General features: G+C 49.4%; 1 protein-coding gene across 1 annotated transcript; it reads right to left on the bottom strand.

The window, feature by feature from the left end:
* Nucleotides 1-1,652: 1,652 nt before the first annotated feature.
* On the bottom strand, nucleotides 1,653-25,521 carry NRIP3 (nuclear receptor interacting protein 3). Its single transcript, XM_072119142.1, has 7 exons — nucleotides 25,171-25,521; nucleotides 15,873-16,052; nucleotides 9,333-9,415; nucleotides 7,372-7,511; nucleotides 7,070-7,122; nucleotides 6,837-6,934; nucleotides 1,653-2,627 (listed from the first exon to the last, which is right to left on the bottom strand). The coding sequence occupies exons 1-7, from the start codon at nucleotides 25,327-25,329 to the stop codon at nucleotides 2,612-2,614; spliced, it is 729 nt and encodes a 242-aa protein (XP_071975243.1). The 5' UTR covers nucleotides 25,330-25,521; the 3' UTR covers nucleotides 1,653-2,611.
* Between the last annotated feature and the right edge of the window lie 827 nt (nucleotides 25,522-26,348).

Genomic DNA, 26,348 nt, shown 5'->3' with positions numbered 1-26,348 from the left:
AGCTCAGCAGTATCACACAGGAGAGGATTAGATACACAGCTCAGCAGTCAGTATCACACAGGAGAGGATTAGATACACAGCTCAGCAGACAGTATCACACAGGAGAGGATGAGATACACAGCTCAGCAGACAGTATCACACAGGATAGGATTACATACACAGCTCAGCAGACAGTATCACACATGATAGGATTAGATACACAGCTCAGCAGACAGTATCACACGGGATAGGATTAGATACACAGCTCAGCAGACAGTATCACACAGGATGGTATTAGATACACAGCTCAGCAGACAGTATCACACAGGATAGGATTAGATACACAGCTCAGCAGTATCACACAGGAGAGGATTAGATACACAGCTCAGCAGTCAGTATCACACAGGATAGGATTAGATACACAGCTCAGCAGACTGTATCACACAGCAGAGGATTAGATACACAGCTCAGCAGACTGTATCACACAGGATAGGATTAGATACACAGCTCAGCAGTCAGTATCACACAGGAGAGGATTAGATACACAGCTCAGCAGTATCACACAGGATAGGATTAGATACACAGCTCAGCAGACAGTATCACACAGGATAGGATTAGAAACACAGCTCAGCAGTATCACACAGGAGAGGATTAGATACACAGCTCAGCAGACAGTATCACACAGGATAGGATTAGATACACAGCTCAGCAGACAGTATCACACAGGATAGGATTAGATACACAGCTCAGCAGACAATATCACACAGGAGAGGATTAGATACACAGCTCAGCAGACTGTATCACACAGGATGGGATTAGATACACAGCTCAGCAGTCAGTATCACACAGGATGGGATTAGATACACAGCTCAGCAGTCAGTATCACACAGGAGAGGATTAGATACACAGCTCATCAGACAGTATCACACAGGATAGGATTAGATACACATCTCTGCAGACAGTATCACACAGGAGAGGATTAGATACACAGCTCAGCAGACAGTATCACACAGGATAGGATTAGATACACAGCTCAGCAGACAATATCACACAGGAGAGGATTAGATACACAGCTCAGCAGACTGTATCACACAGGATGGGATTAGATACACAGCTCAGCAGTCAGTATCACACAGGATGGGATTAGATACACAGCTCAGCAGTCAGTATCACACAGGAGAGGATTAGATACACAGCTCATCAGACAGTATCACACAGGATAGGATTAGATACACATCTCTGCAGACAGTATCACACAGGAGAGGATTAGATACACAGCTCATCAGACAGTATCACACAGGATAGGATTAGATACACATCTCTGCAGACAGTATCACACAGGAGAGGATTAGATACACAGCTCAGCAGACAGTATCACACAGGAGAGGATTAGAAACACAGGTCAGCAGACTGTATCACACAGGATAGGATGAGATACACAGCTCAGCAGTATCACACAGGAGAGGATTAGATACACAGCTCAGCACATAGTATCACACAGGATAGGATTAGATACACAGCTCAGCAGTATCACACAGGAGAGGATTAGATACACAGCTCAGCAGTATCACACAGGATAGGATTAGATACACAGCTCAGCAGTATCACACAGGAGAGGATTAGATACACAGCTCAGCAGACAGTATCACACAGGATAGGATTAGATACACAGGTGAGGTGTGGACATGCAGTAGTTTATTATAAGACATTTCTGGGGTAGATGATCCGTTGGGGGTGATTGTCCTCGCAGTCGCGGCTGATGTGGCGGTGTTCTGGTTCGGCTCCGGTGTTCAGCAGGAGGAGGCTCAGTCCCTGACACACTGTACGGCGGCTTCTGCTGTGTGTGGGTGACAGGGGCAGCACTCGCCCGGGGACTGGTTACATATTCTGATAAACTATTCACCTGTCCATTCCTGTCACAGATAGGGGGCTATTATCCAGGGTGGGGGGTGAGGTATAATCTGGGGGGGGGGGGTTTAATCTGGGGGGGGGGGGTTTAATCCAGGGGGGAGGGGTATAATCTGGGGGGGGTATAATCCAGGGTGGGGGTGAGGTATAACCTGGGGGGGGGGGGTATAATCCAGGGGGGGGGATATAATCTGGGGGAGCGGAGTATAATCTGGGGTGTGAGGGGGAATAATCTGGGGTAGGTGTCACATATAGCTGTCCTGTCACTATCTGCCCTGCAGCCTTGGGGCGTTCCCTGCAGTTCCTGCCTCTGCCATGTGGTGGCGCTGAGGATACATTTACCTGGATACAATCAGTTTTCTATAAATAGCAAAATATTAAAATACATCTAGTAAAAATCTCTAGTTCTAGTGAAATGATCGGGGGGGGGGGCACAGGACCCGCAGGCACAGGACCCGCAGGCACAGGACCCGCAGACACAGGACCCGCAGACACAGGACCCGCAGGCACAGGACCCGCAGGCACAGGACCCGCCACACAGGACCCGCACACACAGGACCTGCACACACAGGACCCGCAGACACAGGACCCGCACACACAGGACCCGCACACACAGGACCCGCAGACACAGGACCCGCACACACACAACCACACGATGACGGGTTTGTTCTGATTTGATGATAATGAGGCTCATTTCTTGTTTGGTTCTGGATCCATTTTCTTCTTACGCCTCTGATGAACTGACAGGAGAACAAAGGGTTACAGTTATAATGGTGCAAACCTGTAATAACCTCCCGTACATATATATATATATATATATATACACAGGACAGGGGAGGAGTCTGCTCTCACCTCCTCACTCAGTTTCCTGTATTTTCCTGGCTATAATAATTGTAGATTCACACTGAAGGCGTCAGACCCTCTGACTTATCACATGTGGGATTATATTCTCACCAAACAGTGTGAGACCCCGGAGACTCTCTTATACCCCCCGGTCCTTGTGCTGTGCTCACTGCTCTGCACAGTCTGGGCTGCTCTCCACAGATACAAGAGGTAGTCACCTGGAGAGGTACAAGAGGGAGTCACCTGGAGAGGTACAAGAGGGAGTCACCTGGAGAGGTACTAGAGGGAGTCCCCTGGAGAGGTACAAGAGGTAGTCACCTGGAATGATCTCCATCAGATACAAGAGGGAGTCACCTGGAGAGGTACAAGAGGATAGGGATGTAATATTACACTGTACAAGGCATTGGTTCCCCTCACCTGGAATATGCTGTCCAGTTCTGGGTTCTGGTCCATAAAAAGGAGCCCCTTGAGCTGGAGAGGGGGCAATGAGGAGCCACAGGGCACCTGTGATGTGAGAACCTCTCCAGGTGACTCCTTCCTGTATCTCTCCATGTGACTCCCTTTTGTATCTCTCCAGGTGACTCCCTCTTGCATCTCTCCAGGTGACTACCTCTTGTATCTCTCCAGGTGACTACCTATTGTATCTCTCCAGGTGACTACCTATTGTATCTCTCCAGGTGACTACCTCTTATCTCTCCAGGTGACTACCTCTTGTCTCTCCAGGTGACTACCTCTTGTCTCTCCAGGTGACTACCTCTTGTATCTCTCCAGGTGACTACCTCTTGTACCTCTCCAGGAGACTCCCTCTTGTACCTCTCCAGGGGACTCCCTCTTGTACCTCTCCAGGGGACTCCCTCTTGTACCTCTCCAGGGGACTCCCTCTTGTACCTCTCCAGGGGACTCCCTCTTGTACCTCTCCAGGGGACTCCCTCTTGTACCTCTCCAGGGGACTCCCTCTTGTACCTCTCCAGGGGACTCCCTCTCGTACCTCTCCAGGGGACTCCCTCTCGTACCTCTCCAGGGGACTACCTCTTATACCTCTCCAGGTGACTACGTCTTATCTCTCCAGGTGACTACCTCTTGTCTCTCCAGGTGACTACCTCTTGTATCTCTCCAGGTGACTACCTCTTGTACCTCTCCAGGGGACTCCCTCTTGTATCTCTCCAGGTGACTCCCTCTTGTATCTCTCCAGGTGACTCCCTCTTGTACCTCTGCGGGTGGCTACCTCTTGTACCTCTCCAGGTGACTACCTCTTGTACCTCTGCGGGTGACTCCCTCTTGTACCTCTCCGGGTGACTCCCTCTTGTACCTCTCCGGGTGGCTACCTCTCGTACCTCTCCGGGTGGCTACCTCTTGTATCTCTCCAGGTGACTACCTCTTGTACCTCTGCGGGTGACTCCCTCTTGTACCTCTCCGGGTGACTCCCTCTTGTACCTCTCCGGGTGGCTACCTCTCGTACCTCTCCGGGTGGCTACCTCTTGTATCTCTCCAGGTGACTCCCTCTTGTATCTCTCCAGGTGACTACCTCTTGTACCTCTCCAGGTGACTCCCTCTTGTACCTCTCCAGGTGACTACCTCTTGTATCTGTGGAGAGAAGCCCAGGCTGTGCAGAGCAGTGAGCACAGCACAAGGAGCGGGGGTATAAGAAATTCTCCGGGGTCTCACACTGGGTGGTGAGAATATAATCCCACATGTGATAAGTCAGAGGGTCTGACGCCTTCAGTGCGAATCTACAATTATTATAGTCAGGGAAATACAGGAAACTGAGAGCAGACTCCTCCTCCGTCCTGTGTATATATATATATACTCGCTGTAGCTCCCGGAAAGTAAGTAACTGCTCTTAGCTATAACAAAATAAAACGGGTTATCAAAAAATATTGTATTTGTATCTCTCTCTGACTGTCTCTGAATTATTTTGTAACTGAGTGTCTCTGACTGTCTCTGTTTCTCAGACTATCAGAAACAGAGACAGTCTGAGATAGTCAGAGATAGAAATAGTCTAAAACTGTAAGAGACAGTCAGACATAGATTGTCTCTGACTTTCCTAGACTATTTCTATCTTTGACTTTCTCAGAGTGTATCTTTCGCTTACTGTCTCTGGTTATCTCTGTCTGTCTCTGACCGTCTCTATATTTGTCTCTGACTGTCACTGAAAAATGTCTGAAAAAAGAACTGTTCTAGTTGCCCATGGGAACCAATCAGAGCTCAAGTTTCATTTTCCCACAACTGTTTATAAAATTACTGCTGATCTCTGCACTTATTCTGGGGTCTGTGTGTATTTGGGGTCTGGTCTGGGGTCTGTACTTATTCTGGGGTCTGGTCTGGGGTCTGTGTGTATTCGGGGTCTGGTCTGGGGTCTGTGTGTATTTGGGTCTGGTCTGGAGTCTGTGTGTATTTGGGGTCTGGTCTGGAGGTCTGTACTTATTCTGGGGTCTGGTCTGGGGGTCTGTGTGTATTTGGGGTCTGGTCTGGAGGTCTGTGTGTATTTGGGTCTGGTCTGGAGTCTGTGTGTATTTGGGGTCTGGTCTGGGGTCTGTACTTATTCTGGGGTCTGGTCTGGGGGTCTGTGTGTATATGGGGTCTGGTCTGGGGGTCTGTACTTATTCTGGGGTCTGGTCTGGAGGTCTGTGTGTATTTGGGGTCTGGTCTGGGGTCTGTACTTATTCTGGGGTCTGGTCTGGGGGTCTGTGTGTATTCGGGGTCTGGTCTGGGGGTCTGCACTTATTCTGTGGTCTGGTCTGGGGTCTGTGTGTATTCGGGGTCTGGTCTGGGGTCTGTACTTATTCTGGGGTCTGGTCTGGGGGTCTGTGTGTATGTGGGGTCTGGTCTGGGGGTCTGTACTTATTCCGGGGTCTGATCTGGAGGTCTGTGTGTATTTGGGGTCTGGTCTGGGGTCTGTACTTATTCTGGGGTTTGGTCTGGGGGTCTGTGTGTATTTGGGGTCTGGTCTGGGGGTCTGTACTTATTCTGGGGTCTGGTCTGGGGGTCTGTGTGTATTTGGGGTCTGGTCTGGGGGTCTGTACTTATTCTGGGGTCTGGTCTGGAGGTCTGTGTGTATTTGGGGTCTGGTCTGGGGGTCTGTGTGTATTCGGGGTCTGGTCTGGGGGTCTGCACTTATTCTGTGGTCTGGTCTGGAGTCTGTGTGTATTCGGGGTCTGGTCTGGGGTCTGTACTTATTCTGGGGTCTGGTCTGGGGGTCTGTGTGTATGTGGGGTCTGGTCTGGGGGTCTGTACTTATTCCGGGGTCTGATCTGGAGGTCTGTGTGTATTTGGGGTCTGGTCTGGGGTCTGTACTTATTCTGGGGTTTGGTCTGGGGGTCTGTGTGTATTTGGGGTCTGGTCTGGGGGTCTGTACTTATTCTGGGGTCTGGTCTGGGGGTCTGTGTGTATTTGGGGTCTGGTCTGGGGGTCTGTACTTATTCTGGGGTCTGGTCTGGAGGTCTGTGTGTATTTGGGGTCTGGTCTGGGGGTCTGTGTGTATTCGGGGTCTGGTCTGGGGGTCTGCACTTATTCTGTGGTCTGGTCTGGAGGTCTGTGTGTATTCGGGGTCTGGTCTGGGGTCTGTACTTATTCTGGGGTCTGGTCTGGGGTCTGTGTGTATTTGGGGTCTGGTCTGGGGGTCTGTGTGTATTCGGGGTCTGGTCTGGGGGTCTGTACTTATTCTGTGGTCTGGTCTAGGGTCTGTGTGTATTCGGGGTCTGGTCTGGGGTCTGTACTTATTCTGGGGTCTGGTCTGGAGGTCTGTGTGTATTTGGGGTCTGGTCTGGGGGTCTGTGTGTATTCGGGGTCTGGTCTGGGGGTCTGCACTTATTCTGTGGTCTGGTCTAGGGTCTGTGTGTATTCGGGGTCTGGTCTGGGGTCTGTACTTATTCTGGGGTCTGGTCTGGGGTCTGTGTGTATTTGGGGTCTGGTCTGGGGGTCTGTGTGTATTCGGGGTCTGGTCTGGGGGTCTGCACTTATTCTGTGGTCTGGTCTGGGGTCTGTGTGTATTCGGGGTCTGGTCTGGGGTCTGTACTTATTCTGGGGTCTGGTCTGGGGTCTGTGTGTATTGGGGTCTGCACTTATTCCGGGGTCTGACGCGTTGGGGGCGCAGTGTCAGTCCTTACCGTTCCTCTTTGGCGCTGCTGCGGCTCGCAATGAATGGGACCACCGCTCTCTCACTTCTTCCCACCTCCAGGTGATTCTTCTCCAGATTTATTACACACTGAGGAAACAGAAGGAATCATGGGACAAGACTGATCCCAGTGATTGCTGTCGCCCCGGGTTACAGCGACTCCTCCCAGTTACTTTGTATCCAGTCTGATGGCTCCTCCCACTCGCTGCGCTGCGGGGGTCTTACCTTCAGGGAGCGCAGAGCCTGGAGACCCAGGGAGAAACTCCGCTCCTTGTCATCTGGAGAAGAGACACAAGGAGGATCCCAGGTCAATCTCAGGAGCTCTGCTTGCTGCCAGTGAATAGAAACAATAGTATGTGCTCGGGATGTCTCAGAGCTGGGGGTTTGCTGCATTTGTACCAGTTTACACAATTCTACATCACAAGCTGGACATTTCCTCGGCAGTGATGGGGAGATGGCGCTGCTCTGGATGACATTCACTGACAGCAAGCAGGTCCTGCAACACATCAGCAGCAGCTGCTACTCACCGATGACGATGGCGCTGCAGTCCAGGGGCTCCCCCCCCAGAACCAGCGCCAGATCCTCCACCCGCCCGATGCTCCGCACATTGCAGGGAAGACAGAGCTGCTCCTCCTCCTTCTTATAGGACCTGAAACGTTCCTTCAGCCTGAGACAGAGAGGAGAGACGTGACCCCGAGACCTCTGACCCCCAGGACCCTCTGACCCCAGCATCCGGGTCACACAACTTTCACATACACTTTGCTTTCCTTTTTCTTACCATCTCTGATTGCTGTCAGGGACTTAACTTTTTGTTCTAGAAGGGATTTATCACGGCTGAGGGTCTGTTACAATTGTATCCAGTCTACACATAAACCTGATCTTCAGACTGATACATGCCACCTGCACTGACACATTGTAACAAACCAGAGGGAGGGGTAATGCTCTGCTGGTACCCTGCACCTTTCCGCTTCTCCGGATAATTTTCTGCTTTTATGATAATAAGATGTGAGCGCAGTGACCTAAATCTGCTAGAGGAGCGACACCTCAGCACAATCCAGCGCTGCCCCTCCCCCGCTGCCACCAGCACCGCGCCAATGGGACCTGGGAGATGGAAGTGTCTGGTATTAGTAGAGACTGATGCCGTGTGGAGTATAGCAGATAATATAATGCAGCTCTGGATGTGACTGGAGTAGAAGATATAATGTGATGCAGCTCTGGATGTGACTGGAGTAGAGGATATAATATAATGAAGCCCTGAATGTGACTGGAGTAGAGGATACATTGTAATGCAACTCTGGATGTGACTGGAGTAATGGATACATTGTAATGCAGCTCTGGATGTGACTGGAGTAATGGATACATTGTAATGCAACTCTGGATGTGACTGGAGTAGAGGACACAATATGATGCAGCTCTGGATGTGACTGGAGTAGAGGATACATTGTAATGCAGCTCTGGATGTGACTGGAGTAGAGGATACAATGTAATGCAACTCTGGATGTGACTGGAGTAATGGATACATTGTAATGCAGCTCTGGATGTGACTGGAGTAATGGATACATTGTAATGCAGCTCTGGATGTGACTGGAGTAGAGGATACAATGTAATGCAGCTCTGGATGTGACTGGAGTAGAGGATATAATGTGATGCAGCTCTGGATGTGACTGGAGTAGAGGATACAATGTAATGCAGCTCTGGATGTGACTGGAGTAGAGGATATAATGTGATGCAGCTCTGGATGTGACTGGAGTAGAGGATACATTGTAATGCAGCTCTGGATGTGACTGGAGTAGAGGATATAATATAATGAAGCCTTGAATGTGACTGGAGTAGAGGATCCATTTTAATGCAGCTCTGGATGTGACTGGAGTAGAGGATACATTGTAATGCAGCTCTGGATGGGACTGGAGTAGAGGATATAATATAATGAAGCCCTGAATGTGACTGGAGTAGAGGATCCATTTTAATGCAGCTCTAGGTGTGACTGGAGTAATGGATACATTGTAATCCAGCTCTGGATGTGACTGGAGTAGAGGATACATTGTAATGCAGCTCTGGATGTGACTGGAGTAGAGGATACAATGTAATGCAGCTCTGGATGTGACTGGAGTAGAGGATACATTGTAATGCAGTTCTGGATGTGACTGGAGTAGAGGACACAATATGATGCAGCTCTGGATGTGACTGGAGTAGGGGATAAATTATGATGCAGCTCTGTATGTGACTGGAGTAGGGGATACATTATGATGCAGCTCTAGATGTGACTGGAGTAGAGGATACAATATGATGCAGCTCTAGATGTGGCTGGAGTAGAGGATACAATATAATGCAGCTCTGGATGTGACTGGAGTACAGGATACAATATAATGCAGCTCTGGATGGTACTGGAGTAGAGGATATAATATAATGCAGCTCTGGATGTAACTATAGCAAGGGATACATTATGATGCAGCTCTGGATGTGACTAGAGTATATTTTTGACACTCACCCGAGCCGATCCAGACAGGCGGAGGATATGACGTTGTGCACACAGGATGTGTCCAGCTTCACCTTCATCTCCTTCCCTGCGCACTGGACAAGAATTACACTGATTATCTGGGGGTGCAGGGGGGCAAGTGATGGGGTGCAGGTGTATGTGATGGGGCGCAGGAGTATGTGATGGGGTGCAGGGGGGCAAGTGATGGGGTGCAGGGGTTATGTGATGGGGTGCAGGTGTATGTGATGGGGCGCAGGAGTATGTGATGGGGTGCAGGGGGTTATGTGATGGGGTGCAGGGGGCATGTGATGGGGTGCAGGGGTTATGTGATGGGGCGCAGTGGTTATATGATGGGGTGCAGGGGGGAGTAATATGATTGGGGTGTGGTTGGGGTTATGTGATGGGGTGCCGGGGGTTATGTGATGGGGTGCAGGGGTTAAGTGATGAGGTGCAGGGGTTATGTGATGGGGTGCAGGGGGTATGTGATGGGGTGCAGGTGTATGTGATGGGGTGCAGGGGGTTATGTGATGGGGTGCAGGGGGTATGTGATGGGGTGCAGGGGTTATGTGATGGGGTGCAGGGGTTATGTGATGGGGTGCAGGTGTATGTGATGGGGTGCAGGGGGTTATGTGATGGGGTGCAGGGGGTATGTGATGGGGTGCAGGGGTTATGTGATGGGGTGCAGGGGGTATGTGATGGGGTGCAGGGGTCATGTGATGGGGTGCAGGGCGTTATGTGATGGGGTGCAGGGGGCATGTGATGGGGTGCAGGGGGCATGTGATGGGGTGCAGGGGTCATGTGATGGGGTGCAGGGGTTATGTGATGGGGTGCAGGGGATATGTGATGGGGTGCAGGGGTTATGTGATGGGGTGCAGGGGGTATGTGATGGGGTGCAGGGGGTTATCTGATGGGGTGCAGGGGTCATGTGATGGGGTGCAGGGGGTTATGTGATGGGGTGCAGGGGGCATGTGATGGGGCGCAGGGGTTATGTGATGGGGCGCAGGGGTTATGTGATGGGGTGCAGGGGGGAGTAATATGATTGGGGTGTGGTTGGGGTTATGTGATGGGGTGCAGGGGTTATGTGATGGGGTGCCGGGGGTTATGTGATGGGGTGCAGGGGTTAAGTGATGAGGTGCAGGGGTTATGTGATGGAGTGCAGGGGTTATGTGATGGGGTGCAGGTGTATGTGATGGGGTGCAGGGGGTTATGTGATGGGGTGCAGGGGGTATGTGATGGGGTGCAGGGGTTATGTGATGGGGTGCAGGGGGTATGTGATGGGGTGCAGGGGTCATGTGATGGGGTGCAGGGGGTTATGTGATGGGGTGCAGGGGGCATGTGATGGGGTGCAGGGGGCATGTGATGGGGTGCAGGGGTCATGTGATGGGGTGCAGGGGTTATGTGATGGGGTGCAGGGGATATGTGATGGGGTGCAGGGGTTATGTGATGGGGTGCAGGGGTTATGTGATGGGGTGCAAGGGTTATGTGATGGGGTGCAGGGGTTATGTGATGGGGTGCAGAGGTTATGTGATGGAGTGCAGGGGGTATGTGATGGGGTGCAGGGGGTATGTGATGGGGTGCAGGAGTCATGTAATAGGGTGAGGTCGGGGGTATGTGATGGGGTGCAGGGGTTATGTGATGGGGTGCAGGGGGGTATGTGATGGGGTGCTGTCGGGGTTATGTGATGTGGTGCAGGGGTTATGTGATGGGGTGCAGGGGTTAAGTGATGGGGTGCAGGGGGTATGTGATGGAGTGCAGGGGTTATGTGATGGGGTGCAGGGGTTATGTGATGGGGTGCAGGGGTTAAGTGATGGGGTGCAGGGGGTATGTGATGGGGTGCAGGGGTTATGTGATGGGGTGCAGGGGGTATGTGATGGGGTGCAGGGGGTATGTGATGGGGTGCTGTCGGGGTTATGTGATGGGGTGCTGTCGGGGTTATGTGATGGGGTGCAGGGGGTATGTGATGGGGTGCAGGTGTATGTGATGGGGTGCAGGGGTTATGTGATGGGGTGCAGGGGTTATGTGATGGGGTGCAAGGGTTATGTGATGGGGTGCAGGGGTTATGTGATGGGGTGCAAGGGTTATGTGATGGGGTGCAGGGGTTATGTGATGGGGTGCAGGGGTTATATGATGGGGTGCAGGGGTCATGTGATGGGGTGCAGGGTTATGTGATGGGGTGCAGGGGGTTATGTGATGGGGTGCAGGGGGCATGTGATGGGGTGCAGGGGGTATGTGATGGGGTGCAGGGGTCATGTGATGGGGTGCAGGGGTTATGTGATGGGGTGCAGGGGGTATGTGATGGGGTGCAGGGGGTATGTGATGGGTTGCAGGGGGTTATGTAATAGGGTGAGGTCGGGGGTATGTGATGGGGTGCTGTCGGGGTTATGTGATGGGGTGCTGTCGGGGTTATGTGATGGGGTGCTGTCGGGGTTATGTGATGGGGTGCAGGGGGTATGTGATGGGGTGCAGGGGGTTATGTGATGGGGTGCAGGAGTCATGTAATAGGGTGAGGTCGGGGGTATGTGATGGGGTGCAGGGGGTATGTGATGGGGTGCAGGAGTCATGTAATAGGGTGAGGTCGGGGGTATGTGATGGGGTGCTGTCGGGGTTATGTGATGGGGTGCTGTCGGGGTTATGTGATGGGGTGCTGTCAGGGTTATGTGATGGGGTGCAGGGGTTATGTGATGGGGTGCAGGAGTCATGTAATAGGGTGAGGTCGGGGGTAAGTGATGGGGTGCAGGGGTTATGTGATGGGGTGCAGGAGTCATGTAATAGGGTGAGGTCGGGGGTATGTGATGGGGTGCAGGGGTATGTGATGGGGTGCAGGGGTATGTGATGGGGTGCAGGGGTTATGTGATGGGGTGCTGTCGGGGTTATGTGATGGGGTGCAGGTGTTATGTGATGGGGTGCAGGAGTCATGTAATAGGGTGCGGTCGGGGTATGTGATGGGGTGCAGGTGTATGTGATGGGGTGCAGGGGGTTATGTGATGGGGTGCAGGGGGTTATGTGATGGGGTGCAGGGGTTATGTGATGGGGTGCAGGGGGTATGTGATGGGGTGCAGGGGTTATGTGATGGGGTGCAGGGGGTATGTAATAGGGTGAGGTCGGGGGTATGTGATGGGGTGCAGGGGTTATGTGATGGGGTGCAGGAGTCATGTAATAGGGTGCGGTCGGGGTATGTGATGGGGTGCAGGTGTATGTGATAGGGTGCAGGGGGTTATGTGATGGGGTGCAGGGGTTATGTGATGGGGTGCAGGGGGTATGTGATGGGGTGCAGGGGGTATGTGATGGGGTGCAGGGGTCATGTGATGGGGTGCAGGGGTCATGTGATGGGGTGCAGGGGGTGTGTGATGGGGTGCAGGGGGTTATCTGATGGGGTGCAGGTGTATGTGATGGAGTGCAGGGGGCATGTGATGGGGTGCAGGGGGTATGTGATGGGGTGCAGGGGGCATGTGATGGGGTGCAATTGTTATGTGATGGGGTGCAGGGGTTATGTGATGGGGTGCAGGGGGTGTGTGATGGGGTGCAGGGGGTTATCTGATGGGGTGCAGGTGTATGTGATGGAGTGCAGGGGTTATGTGATGGGGTGCAGGGGTTATGTGATGGGGTGCTGTCGGGGTTATGTGATGGGGTGCAGGAGTCATGAATAGGGTGAGGTCGGGGGTATATGATGGGGTGCAGGGGTTATGTGATGGGGTGCTGTCGGGATTAGGTGATGGGGTGCTGTCGGGGTTATGTGATGGGGTGCAGGAGTCATGTAATAGGGTGCGGTCGGGGTATGTGATGAGGTGCAGGTGTATGTGATGGGGTGCAGGTGTATGTGATGGGGTGCAGGGGTTATGTGATGGGGTGCAGGTGTATGTGATGGGGTGCAGGGGTGCATGTGATGGGGTGCAGAGGTTATATGATGGGGTGCAGGGGGGTATGTGATGGGGTGCAGGTGTATGTGATGGGGTGCAGGGGTGCATGTGATGGGGTGCAGAGGTTATATGATGGGGTGCAGGGGGGTATGTGATGGGGTGCAGGGGGGTATGTGATGGGGTGCAGGGGTTATATGATGGGGTGCAGAGGGGGATGTGATGGGGTGCAGGAGTCATGCAATAGGGTGCGGTCGGGGTATGTGATGGGGTGCACGCGTGCATGTGATGGGGTGCAGGGGTTATATGATGAGGTGCAGGGGGGTATGTGATGGGGTGCAGGGGGGTATGTGATGGGGTGCAGGGGTTATATGATGGGGTGCAGAGGGGGATGTGATGGGGTGCAGGGGGTATGTGATGGGGTGCAGAGGTTATATGATGGGGTGCAGGGGGGTATGTGATGGGGTGCAGGAGTCATGCAATAGGGTGCGGTCGGGGTATGTGATGGGGTGCACGCGTGCATGTGATGGGGTGCAGGGGTTATATGATGGGGTGCAGGGGGGTATGTGATGGGGTGCAGGGGGTATGTGATGGGGTGCAGGGGTTATATGATGGGGTGCAGAGGGGGATGTGATGGGGTGCAGGGGGGTATGTGATGGGGTGCAGGTGTTATGTGATGGGGTGCAGGAGTCATGTAATAGGGTGCGGTCGGGGTATGTGATGGGGTGCAGGTGTATGTGATGGGGTGCACGCGTGCATGTGATGGGGTGCAGGGGTTATATGATGGGGTGCAGGGGTTATATGATGAGGTGCAGAGGGGGATGTGATGGGGTGCAGGGGGTATGTGATGGGGTGCGGTTGGGGGCTTATGATTGTGTCTAGAGGAGTAATATGATGGGGTGCAGGGGTTATATGATGAGGTGCAGAGGGGGATGTGATGGGGTGCAGGGGTTATATGATGGGGTGCAGGGGGGTATGTGATGGGGTGCAGGGATTATATGATGGGGTGCAGGGGGTTATGTGATGGGGTGCAGGGGTTATGTGATGGGGTGCAGGGGGTATGTGATGGGGTGCGGTTGGGGGCTTATGATTGTGTCTAGAGGAGTAATATGATGGGGTGCGGCCATGAATTATGTGATGTGTGTGGTGGGTTATATGGTGGGGTGCAGGGGACATGTTGGGGTGCAAGGGGAGTAATGTGATAGGAGGGGTTTATGGGGCGATGCCTGGGGGGTGCAGGTCCTGCTTTGGACATTGGAGATTATTAACCCTTGCATGACCCCCTTTATGTGATGGGGTGCAGGAGTCATGTAATAGGGTGCGGTCGGGGTATGTGATGAGGTGCAGGTGTATGTGATGGGGTGCAGGTGTATGTGATGGGGTGCAGGGGTTATGTGATGGGGTGCAGGTGTATGTGATGGGGTGCAGGGGTGCATGTGATGGGGTGCAGAGGTTATATGATGGGGTGCAGGGGGGTATGTGATGGGGTGCAGGTGTATGTGAGGGGTTCAGGGGTGCATGTGATGGGGTGCAGAGGTTATATGATGGGGTGCAGGGGGGTATGTGATGGGGTGCAGGGGGGTATGTGATGGGGTGCAGGGGTTATATGATGGGGTGCAGAGGGGGATGTGATGGGGTGCAGGAGTCATGCAATAGGGTGCGGTCGGGGTATGTGATGGGGTGCACGCGTGCATGTGATGGGGTGCAGGGGTTATATGATGAGGTGCAGGGGGGTATGTGATGGGGTGCAGGGGGGTATGTGATGGGGTGCAGGGGTTATATGATGGGGTGCAGAGGGGGATGTGATGGGGTGCAGGGGGTATGTGATGGGGTGCAGAGGTTATATGATGGGGTGCAGGGGGGTATGTGATGGGGTGCAGGGGTTATATGATGGGGTGCAGGGGGGTATGTGATGGGGTGCAGGGGGTATGTGATGGGGTGCAGGGGTTATATGATGGGGTGCAGAGGGGGATGTGATGGGGTGCAGGGGGGTATGTGATGGGGTGCAGGTGTTATGTGATGGGGTGCAGGAGTCATGTAATAGGGTGCGGTCGGGGTATGTGATGGGGTGCAGGTGTATGTGATGGGGTGCACGCGTGCATGTGATGGGGTGCAGGGGTTATATGATGGGGTGCAGAGGGGGATGTGATGGGGTGCAGGGGGGTATGTGATGGGGTGCAGGTGTTATGTGATGGGGTGCAGGAGTCATGTAATAGGGTGCGGTCGGGGTATGTGATGGGGTGCAGGTGTATGTGATGGGGTGCACGCGTGCATGTGATGGGGTGCAGGGGTTATATGATGGGGTGCAGGGGTTATATGATGAGGTGCAGAGGGGGATGTGATGGGGTGCAGGGGGTATGTGATGGGGTGCGGTTGGGGGCTTATGATTGTGTCTAGAGGAGTAATATGATGGGGTGCAGGGGTTATATGATGAGGTGCAGAGGGGGATGTGATGGGGTGCAGGGGTTATATGATGGGGTGCGGTTGGGGGCTTATGATTGTGTCTAGAGGAGTAATATGATGGGGTGCGGCCATGAATTATGTGATGTGTGTGGTGGGTTATATGGTGGGGTGCAGGGGACATGTTGGGGTGCAAGGGGAGTAATGTGATAGGAGGGGTTTATGGGGCGATGCCTGGGGGGTGCAGGTCCTGCTTTGGACATTGGAGATTATTAACCCTTGCATGACCCCCTTGTACCTGACACCAGACAAACAAGGCTCCGTCCTCCTCGCTCCTCCTGGGGGTCTCTCCCTTCCCATGATGCCCCCGGGTGCTCTGGGCAGAGCCCTCGCTCTTCTGGAACCAGGGCGTCCGGTTGCTCCTCAGTTTGGAGAAGTTGCTCTCCAGTAAACGTCGCTGCAGGATGTTGTGCGGCTGCTGCAGGAGAAGGAACAGAAGCGGAGAACAGATAATATTAGGAACATACAGAGGGGCTGCCTGCGGGAAAGCCGAGTGAGAACCGCTAATGCAGCACCCAGCTTTCCTGGAGTAACTCCAGGTGACAACTGTGGCCACGGCTCTGATCCCGGTTATCACCCTGATCCCTCGCTGCACCCAATACATTGATGCGGAAACTCTGCCACATGCAAATCAGTAAGGAAATCCTGCAGCAGAGATGGGTGCAGTGTAACTCTGATTTCAGAATGATTTTTAGCCGATTGTCAGATGTCCCCCCCCCCCCCCCCCCGTCGCCCGGATTGTGCTGCTCCTCCTGTACCCGCAGGGTTCTGCCATTTATCAGTTGTGAAGCTTCTTGTCAGAAATCATCCTCCGCAGCAAGGAAGTGGGTGGAGTGTAACCGCTTCCTGTCTCTGTCCTGGAGATGAGTCCATTACATGCTACCCTCACTTCCCATGATGCTTTGTGTTCTCTCTTGAGTTAACTCAGGCAATCCAGTGAGTCCTAAAACTAAATCTCCCCTGAGCTCCACATATTGTACATTCAGGACTATCCTGGCAGCTCACATGGAGGAGCATCCAAAAAGACTAGACTCTAAGAGTTAACAGCCTCCCTGCTGTGAAGATAGTGTCAGGAGAGCAGAGGGGGAAGGTCACAGCTCCAGATGCTCAGAGAGACAGAGAAAGTTCTGCAGAATCACAGACTGTGATAAAGGCACTGCCAATATATACAGGAGAAGTAGTACTGTGCACTGTATATATACAGGAGAAGTAGTACTGTGCACTGTATATATACAGGAGAAGTAGTACTGTGCACTGTATATATACAGGAGAAGTAGTACTGTGCACTTTATATATACAGGAGAAGTAGTACTGTGCACTGTGTATATATAAAGGAGAAGTAGTACTGTGCACTGTATATATACAGGAGAAGTAGTACTGTGCACTGTATATATATACAGGAGAAGTAGTACTGTGCAGTGTATATATATACAGGAGAAGTAGTACTGTGCACTGTAAATATATACAGGAGAAGTAGTACTGTGCACTGTATATATACAGGAGAAGTAGTACTGTGCACTTTATATATACAGGAGAAGTAGTACTGTGCACTGTGTATATATACAGGAGAAGTAGTACTGTGCACTGTATATATACAGGAGAAGTAGTACTGTGCACTGTATATATACAGGAGAAGTAGTACTGTGCACTATATATATACAGGAGAAGTAGTACTGTGCAGTGTATATATATACAGGAGAAGTAGTACTGTGCACTGTATATATACAGGAGAAGTAGTACTGTGCACTGTATATATACAGGAGAAGTAGTACTGTGCACTGTGTATATATACAGGAGAAGTAGTACTGTGCACTGTATATATACAGGAGAAGTAGTACTGTGCACTGTATATATATACAGGAGAAGTAGTACTGTGCACTGTATATATATACAGGAGAAGTAGTACTGTGCACTGTATATATACAGGAGAAGTAGTACTGTGCACTGTATATATACAAGAGAAGTAGTACTGTGCACTGTATATATATACAGGAGAAGTAGTACTGTGCACTGTATATATATACAGGAGAAGTAGTACTGTGCACTGTATATATACAGGAGAAGTAGTACTGTGCACTGTATATATACAAGAGAAGTAGTACTGTGCACTGTATATATATATACAGGAGAAGTAGTACTGTGCACTGTATATATACAGGAGAAGTAGTACTGTGCACTATATATATACAGGAGAAGTAGTACTGTGCAGTGTATATATATACAGGAGAAGTAGTACTGTGCACTGTATATATATACAGGATAAGTAGTACTGTGCACTGTATATATACAGGAGAAGTAGTACTGTGCACTGTATATATATATATATATACAGGAGAAGTAGTACTGTGCACTGTATATATATACAGGAGAAGTAGTACTGTGCACTGTGTATATATATACAGGAGAAGTAGTACTGTGCACTGTATATATATACAGGAGTAGTAGTACTGTGCACTGTATATATATACAGGAGTAGTAGTACTGTGCACTGTATATATACAGGAGAAGTAGTACTGTGCACTGTATATATATACAGGAGAAGTAGTACTGTGCACTGTATATATACAGGAGAAGTAGTACTGTGCACTGTATATATATATACAGGAGAAGTAGTACTGTGCACTGTATATATATACAGGAGAAGTAGTACTGTGCACTGTATATATATACAGGAGAAGTAGTACTGTGCACTGTATATATATACAGGAGAAGTAGTACTGTGCACTGTATATATAAAGGAGAAGTAGTACTGTGCACTGTATATATATACAGGAGAAGTAGTACTGTGCACTGTATATATACAGGAGAAGTAGTACTGTGCACTGTATATACAGGAGAAGTAGTACTGTGCACTGTATATATATACAGGAGAAGTAGTACTGTGCACTGTATATATATACAGGAGAAGTAGTACTGTGCACTGTATATATATACAGGAGAAGTAGTACTGTGCACTGTATATATATACAGGAGAAGTAGTACTGTGCACTGCATATACAGGAGAAGTAGTACTGTGCACTGTATATATACAGGAGAAGTAGTACTGTGCACTGTATATATACAGGAGAAGTAGTACTGTGCACTGTATATATACAGGAGAAGTAGTACTGTGCACTGTATATATACAGGAGAAGTAGTACTGTGCACTGTATATATATACAGGAGTAGTACTGTGCACTGTATATATACAGGAGAAGTAGTACTGTGCACTGTATATATATACAGGAGAAGTAGTACTGTGCACTGTATATATACAGGAGAAGTAGTACTGTGCACTTTATATATACAGGAGAAGTAGTACTGTGCACTGTGTATATATACAGGAGAAGTAGTACTGTGCACTGTATATATATACAGGAGAAGTAGTACTGTGCACTGTGTATATATATACAGGAGAAGTAGTACTGTGCACTGTATATATACAGGAGAAGTAGTACTGTGCACTTTATATATACAGGAGTAGTAGTACTGTGCACTGTATATATATACAGGAGAAGTAGTACTGTGCACTGTATATATACAGGAGAAGTAGTACTGTGCACTGTATATATATATACAGGAGAAGTAGTACTGTGCACTGTATATATATACAGGAGAAGTAGTACTGTGCACTGTATATATATACAGGAGAAGTAGTACTGTGCACTGTATATATATACAGGAGAAGTAGTACTGTGCACTGTATATATAAAGGAGAAGTAGTACTGTGCACTGTATATATACAGGAGAAGTAGTACTGTGCACTGTATATATATACAGGAGAAGTAGTACTGTGCACTGTATATATACAGGAGAAGTAGTACTGTGCACTGTATATACAGGAGAAGTAGTACTGTGCACTGTATATATATACAGGAGAAGTAGTACTGTGCACTGTATATATATACAGGAGAAGTAGTACTGTGCACTGCATATACAGGAGAAGTAGTACTGTGCACTGTATATATACAGGAGAAGTAGTACTGTGCACTGTATATATACAGGAGAAGTAGTACTGTGCACTGTATATATACAGGAGAAGTAGTACTGTGCACTGTATATATACAGGAGAAGTAGTACTGTGCACTGTATATATACAGGAGAAGTAGTACTGTGCACTGCATATACAGGAGAAGTAGTACTGTGCACTGTATATATACAGGAGAAGTAGTACTGTGCACTGTATATATACAGGAGAAGTAGTACTGTGCACTGTATATATATACAGGAGAAGTAGTACTGTGCACTGTATATATATACAGGAGAAGTAGTACTGTGCACTGTATATATATACAGGAGAAGTAGTACTGTGCACTGTATATATATACAGGAGAAGTAGTACTGTGCACTGTATATATATACAGGAGAAGTAGTACTGTGCACTGTATATATACAGGAGAAGTAGTACTGTGCACTGTATATATATACAGGAGAAGTAGTACTGTGCACTGTATATATACAGGAGAAGTAGTACTGTGCACTGTATATATATACAGGAGAAGTAGTACTGTGCACTGTATATATATACAGGAGAAGTAGTACTGTGCACTGTATATATATACAGGAGAAGTAGTACTGTGCACTGTATATATATACAGGAGAAGTAGTACTGTGCACTGTATATATACAGGAGAAGTAGTACTGTGCACTGTATATATATACAGGAGAAGTAGTACTGTGCACTGTATATATATACAGGAGAAGTAGTACTGTGCACTGTATATATACAGGAGAAGTAGTACTGTGCACTGTATATATAAAGGAGAAGTAGTACTGTGCACTGTATATATATACAGGAGAAGTAGTACTGTGCACTGTATATATACAGGAGAAGTAGTACTGTGCACTGTATATACAGGAGAAGTAGTACTGTGCACTGTATATATATACAGGAGAAGTAGTACTGTGCACTGTATATATATACAGGAGAAGTAGTACTGTGCACTGCATATACAGGAGAAGTAGTACTGTGCACTGTATATATACAGGAGAAGTAGTACTGTGCACTGTATATATATACAGGAGAAGTAGTACTGTGCACTGTATATATACAGGAGAAGTAGTACTGTGCACTGTATATATATACAGGAGAAGTAGTACTGTGCACTGTATATATACAGGAGAAGTAGTACTGTGCACTGTATATATATACAGGAGAAGTAGTACTGTGCACTGTATATATATACAGGAGAAGTAGTACTGTGCACTGTATATATATACAGGAGAAGTAGTACTGTGCACTGTATATATATACAGGAGAAGTAGTACTGTGCACTGTATATATACAGGAGAAGTAGTACTGTGCACTGTGTATATATATACAGGAGAAGTAGTACTGTGCACTGTATATATATACAGGAGTAGTAGTACTGTGCACTGTATATATACAGGAGAAGTAGTACTGTGCACTGTATATATATACAGGAGAAGTAGTACTGTGCACTGTATATATACAGGAGAAGTAGTACTGTGCACTGTATATATATACAGGAGAAGTAGTACTGTGCACTGTATATATATACAGGAGAAGTAGTACTGTGCACTGTATATATATACAGGAGAAGTAGTACTGTGCACTGTATATATATACAGGAGAAGTAGTACTGTGCACTGCATATACAGGAGAAGTAGTACTGTGCACTGTATATATACAGGAGAAGTAGTACTGTGCACTGTATATATACAGGAGAAGTAGTACTGTGCACTGTATATATACAGGAGAAGTAGTACTGTGCACTGTATATATACAGGAGAAGTAGTACTGTGCACTGTATATATATACAGGAGTAGTACTGTGCACTGTATATATACAGGAGAAGTAGTACTGTGCACTGTATATATATACAGGAGAAGTAGTACTGTGCACTGTATATATACAGGAGAAGTAGTACTGTGCACTGTATATATATACAGGAGAAGTAGTACTGTGCACTATATATATACAGGAGAAGTAGTACTGTGCACTGTATATATACAGGAGAAGTAGTACTGTGCACTGTATATATATACAGGAGTAGTACTGTGCACTGTATATATACAGGAGAAGTAGTACTGTGCACTGTATATATATACAGGAGAAGTAGTACTGTGCACTGTATATATACAGGAGAAGTAGTACTGTGCACTTTATATATACAGGAGAAGTAGTACTGTGCACTGTGTATATATACAGGAGAAGTAGTACTGTGCACTGTATATATATACAGGAGAAGTAGTACTGTGCACTGTGTATATATATACAGGAGAAGTAGTACTGTGCACTGTATATATATACAGGAGTAGTAGTACTGTGCACTGTATATATACAGGAGAAGTAGTACTGTGCACTGTATATATATACAGGAGAAGTAGTACTGTGCACTGTATATATACAGGAGAAGTAGTACTGTGCACTGTATATATATACAGGAGAAGTAGTACTGTGCACGGTATATATACAGGAGAAGTAGTACTGTGCACTGTATATATACAGGAGAAGTAGTACTGTGCACTGTATATATAGGGGAAGTAGTACTGTGCACTGTATATATACAGGAGAAGTAGTACTGTGCACTGTATATATACAGGAGAAGTAGTACTGTGCACTGTATATATAGGAGAAGTAGTACTGTGCAGTGTATATATATACAGGAGAAGTAGTACTGTGCACTGTATATATACAGGAGAAGTAGTACTGTGCACTGTATATATACAGGAGAAGTAGTACTGTGCACTGTATATATACAGGAGAAGTAGTACTGTGCACTATATATATACAGGAGAAGTAGTACTGTGCACTGTATATATAGGAGAAGTAGTACTGTGCACTGTATATATACAGGAGAAGTAGTACTGTGCACTGTATATATATACAGGAGAAGTAGTACTGTGCACTGTATATATACAGGAGAAGTAGTACTGTGCACTGTATATATATACAGGAGAAGTAGTACTGTGCACTGTATATATACAGGAGAAGTAGTACTGTGCACTGTGTATATATACAGGAGAAGTAGTACTGTGCACTGTATATATACAGGAGAAGTAGTACTGTGCAGTGTATATATATACAGGAGAAGTAGTACTGTGCACTGTATATATAAAGGAGAAGTAGTACTGTGCACTGTATATATATACAGGAGAAGTAGTACTGTGCACTATATATATACAGGAGAAGTAGTACTGTGCACTGTATATATAGGAGAAGTAGTACTGTGCACTGTATATATAGGGGAAGTTGTACTGTGCGGACAGATATTGCGCTCCTCTTACTCTCCGGCATCAGGCGGCTCAGTAGTCTTGTGCTCTGGTGCGGAGGATGGTTGTTGTAGTACGTGGGTGGTTTGTTGTCAGGTCTTATTTCCAGCAGACAGAATTGCGCTGTCACAATGTGTCATGTGGGCGGGACTGCACTTATATACAAGTCACCAGAAAACTGGCGCAGACACTTTAATAATTGTGTAACTTGTCACTTCTCTGCCTCCAGTATGAATTCTGTGCTCCACACAGGGACATGGGGGTCACATTCCCAGAGACCCCCACATATAATATGCACTGCCCCCCTTATATAACCGCTGTGCTGCTGCCCCCCTTATATAACCGCTGTGCTGCTGCCCCCTACAGATCTGTGCAATTCTTTATAGCTGCAAATGTAAAACCGGACATCACTCCCATCATCCTCACCAATACAGCAATCAACACTCCCATCATCCTCTTCATGACTATCATCATCACCCCCATCATCCTCTTCATGACTATCATCATCACCCCCATCATCCTCTTCATGACTATCATCATCACCTTCATCATCTTCTACATTACTCTCATCATCACCCCCATCATCCTCTTAATCACTCTCATCATCAGCCCCATCATCCTCTTAATCACTCTCATCATCACCCCCATCATCCTCTTAATCACTCTCATCATCAGCCCCATCATCCTCTTCATCACTCTCATCATCACCCCCATCATCCTCTTCATCAGTATCATCATCACCCCCATCATCCTCTTAATCACTCTCATCATCACCCCCATCATCCTCTTAATCACTCTCATCATCACCCCCATCATCCTCTTAATCACTCTCATCATCAGCCCCATCATTCTCTTAATCAGTATCATCATCACCTCCATCATCCTCTTAATCACTCTCATCATCACCCCCATCATCCTCTTCATGACTATCATCATCACCTTCATCATCTTCTACATCACTCTCATCATCACCCCCATCATCCTCTTCATCAGTATCATCATCACCCCCATCATCCTCTTCATCACTCTCATCATCACCCCCCTCATCCTCTTAATCACTCTCATCATCAGCCCCATCATCCTCTTCATCAGTATCATCACCCCCATCATCCTCTTCATCAGTATCATCATCACCCCCATCATCCTCTTCATCACTCTCATCATCACCCCCCTCATCCTCTTAATCACTCTCATCATCAGCCCCATCATCCTCTTCATCAGTATCATCACCCCATCATCCTCTTAATCACTCTCATCATCACCCCCATCATCCTCTTAATCACTCTCATCATCACCCCCATCATCCTCTTAATCACTCTCATCATCACCCCCATCATCCTCTTCAGCACTATCACCCCCCTCCCCATCTTCATCACACCCCCCCGTTCCTCCCCCCCTCATTGTCGGGGTCCCCTCCTCCTCTTCCTCCCCCCCTCATTGTCGGGGTCCCTTCCCCCTCTTCCTCCCCCCCCTCATTGTCGGGGTCCCCTCCCCCTCTTCCTCCCCCCCTCATTGTCGGGGTCCCCTCCCCCTCTTCCTCCCCCCCTCATTGTCGGGGTCCCCTCCCCCTCTTCCTTCTCCCCTCATTGTCGGGGTCCCCTCCCCCTCTTCTTCCCCCCTCATTGTCGGGGTCCCTTCCCCCTCTTCCTCCCCCCCCTCATTGTCGGGGTCCCCTCCCCCTCTTCCTCCCCCCCTCATTGTCGGGGTCCCCTCCCCCTCTTCCTCCCCCCCTCATTGTCGGGGTCCCCTCCCCCTCTTCCTCCCCCCCTCATTGTCGGGGTCCCCTCCCCCTCTTCCTTCCCCCCCTCATTGTCGGGGTCCCCTCCCCCTCTTCCTCCCCCCCTCATTGTCGGGGTCCCCTCCCCCTCTTCCTTCCCCCCCTCATTGTCGGGGTCCCCTCCCCCTCTTCCTCCCCCCCTCATTGTCGGGGTCCCCTCCCCCTCTTCCTCCCCCCCTCATTGTCGGGGTCCCCTCCCCCTCTTCCTCCCCCCCTCATTGTCGGGGTCCCCTCCCCCTCTTCCTTCCCCCCCTCATTGTCGGGGTCCCCTCCCCCTCTTCCTCCCCCCCTCATTGTCGGGGTCCCCTCCCCCTCTTCCTCCCCCCCTCATTGTCGGGGTCCCCTCCCCCTCTTCCTCCCCCCCTCATTGTCGGGGTCCCCTCCCCCTCTTCCTCCCCCCCTCATTGTCGGGGTCCCCTCCCCCTCTTCCTCCCCCCCTCATTGTCGGGGTCCCCTCCCCCTCTTCCTCCCCCCCTCATTGTCGGGGTCCCCTCCCCCTCTTCCTTCCCCCCCTCATTGTCGGGGTCCCCTCCCCCGGGCTCACCGTGTCTCTGGAGGTCCCGAGCCCCCGGAGTCCGTCCAGCGGCAGGAGGTCGGCTGAGTCCTTGTGGATGAACTGTAGGGATTGCTTGCTCCTGCGCTGCTGCCTGAGGCCCTCCGCGTCCTTCCGGCCGCCCTCGGAGACGATCCCGGAGTAGAACATGTCGGTCTCTGTGTACAGGAGAGGATCTAGAGCTGCTTGCTGTCAGTGAATGGGAACATCCCCTTCTCACAGATGAGTGTTTGTCACAATTGTATCCAGTGCAGGAATCATCACCAGGAGCCGCAGCCCTGAGTTTGTTACAATGTATCAGTCTCCTCCTAGAGGAGTGACCAGAGCGGATGATATTGTACCAAACCCTGAGCTGTTACAAGAATTACATCTCTGCAGGATCAGAGGAAAATGGATAGAGATTTATTATTAACCCATGAATGTCTGACGTGTGATGTCAGAGACTAATAAAGATAATTAACCCTGTAATGTCCTCTCCGAGGCTTCACTGTATGGCAGCCGAGGACCTGACAAATAGGAGAATATATTTCTAATAATATATACCACTAGATCACCAGGGGCTGAGCGCTGTATATACCACTAGATCACCAGGGGCTGAGCGCTGTATATACCACTAGATCACCAGGGGCTGAGCGCTGTATATACCACTGGATCACCAGAGACTGAGCGCTGTATATACCACTAGATCACCAGGGGCTGAGCGCTGTATATACCACTAGATCACCAGGGGCTGAGCGCTGTATATACCACTAGATCACCAGGGGCTGAGCGCTGTATATACCACTAGATCACCAGGGGCTGAGCGCTGTATATACCACTAGATCACCAGGGGCTGAGCGCTGTATATACCACTGGATCACCAGGGACTGAGCGCTGTATATACCACTAGATCACCAGGGGCTGAGCGCTGTATATACCACTAGATCACCAGGGACTGAGCGCTGTGTATACCACTAGATCACCAGGGACTGAGCGCTGTGTATACCACTAGATCACCAGGGGCCGAGCGCTGTATATACCACTAGATCACCAGGGGCTGAGCGCTGTATATACCACTAGATCACCAGGGACTGAGCGCTGTGTATACCACTAGATCACCAGGGGCCGAGCGCTGTATATACCACTAGATCACCAGGGGCTGAGCGCTGTATATACCACTAGATCACCAG

This window comes from Engystomops pustulosus, chromosome 7 (genome assembly GCF_040894005.1).
Source record: "Engystomops pustulosus chromosome 7, aEngPut4.maternal, whole genome shotgun sequence".
NCBI lineage: Eukaryota > Metazoa > Chordata > Amphibia > Anura > Leptodactylidae > Engystomops > Engystomops pustulosus.
This window is presented reverse-complemented; position numbering and strand designations above follow the sequence as displayed.

Coding starts and splice junctions, on each gene's coding strand:
- NRIP3 (XM_072119142.1), bottom strand. CDS start 25,329: ATGTTCTACTCCGGGATCGTCTCCGAGGGCGGCCGGAAGGACGCGGAG. Junction 7,123..7,371: donor CTGCAGCGCCATCGTCATCG/GTGAGTAGCAGC, acceptor TCTCTTCTCCAG/ATGACAAGGAGCGGAGTTTC. Junction 6,935..7,069: donor AGGCTCTGCGCTCCCTGAAG/GTAAGACCCCCG, acceptor CTGTTTCCTCAG/TGTGTAATAAATCTGGAGAA.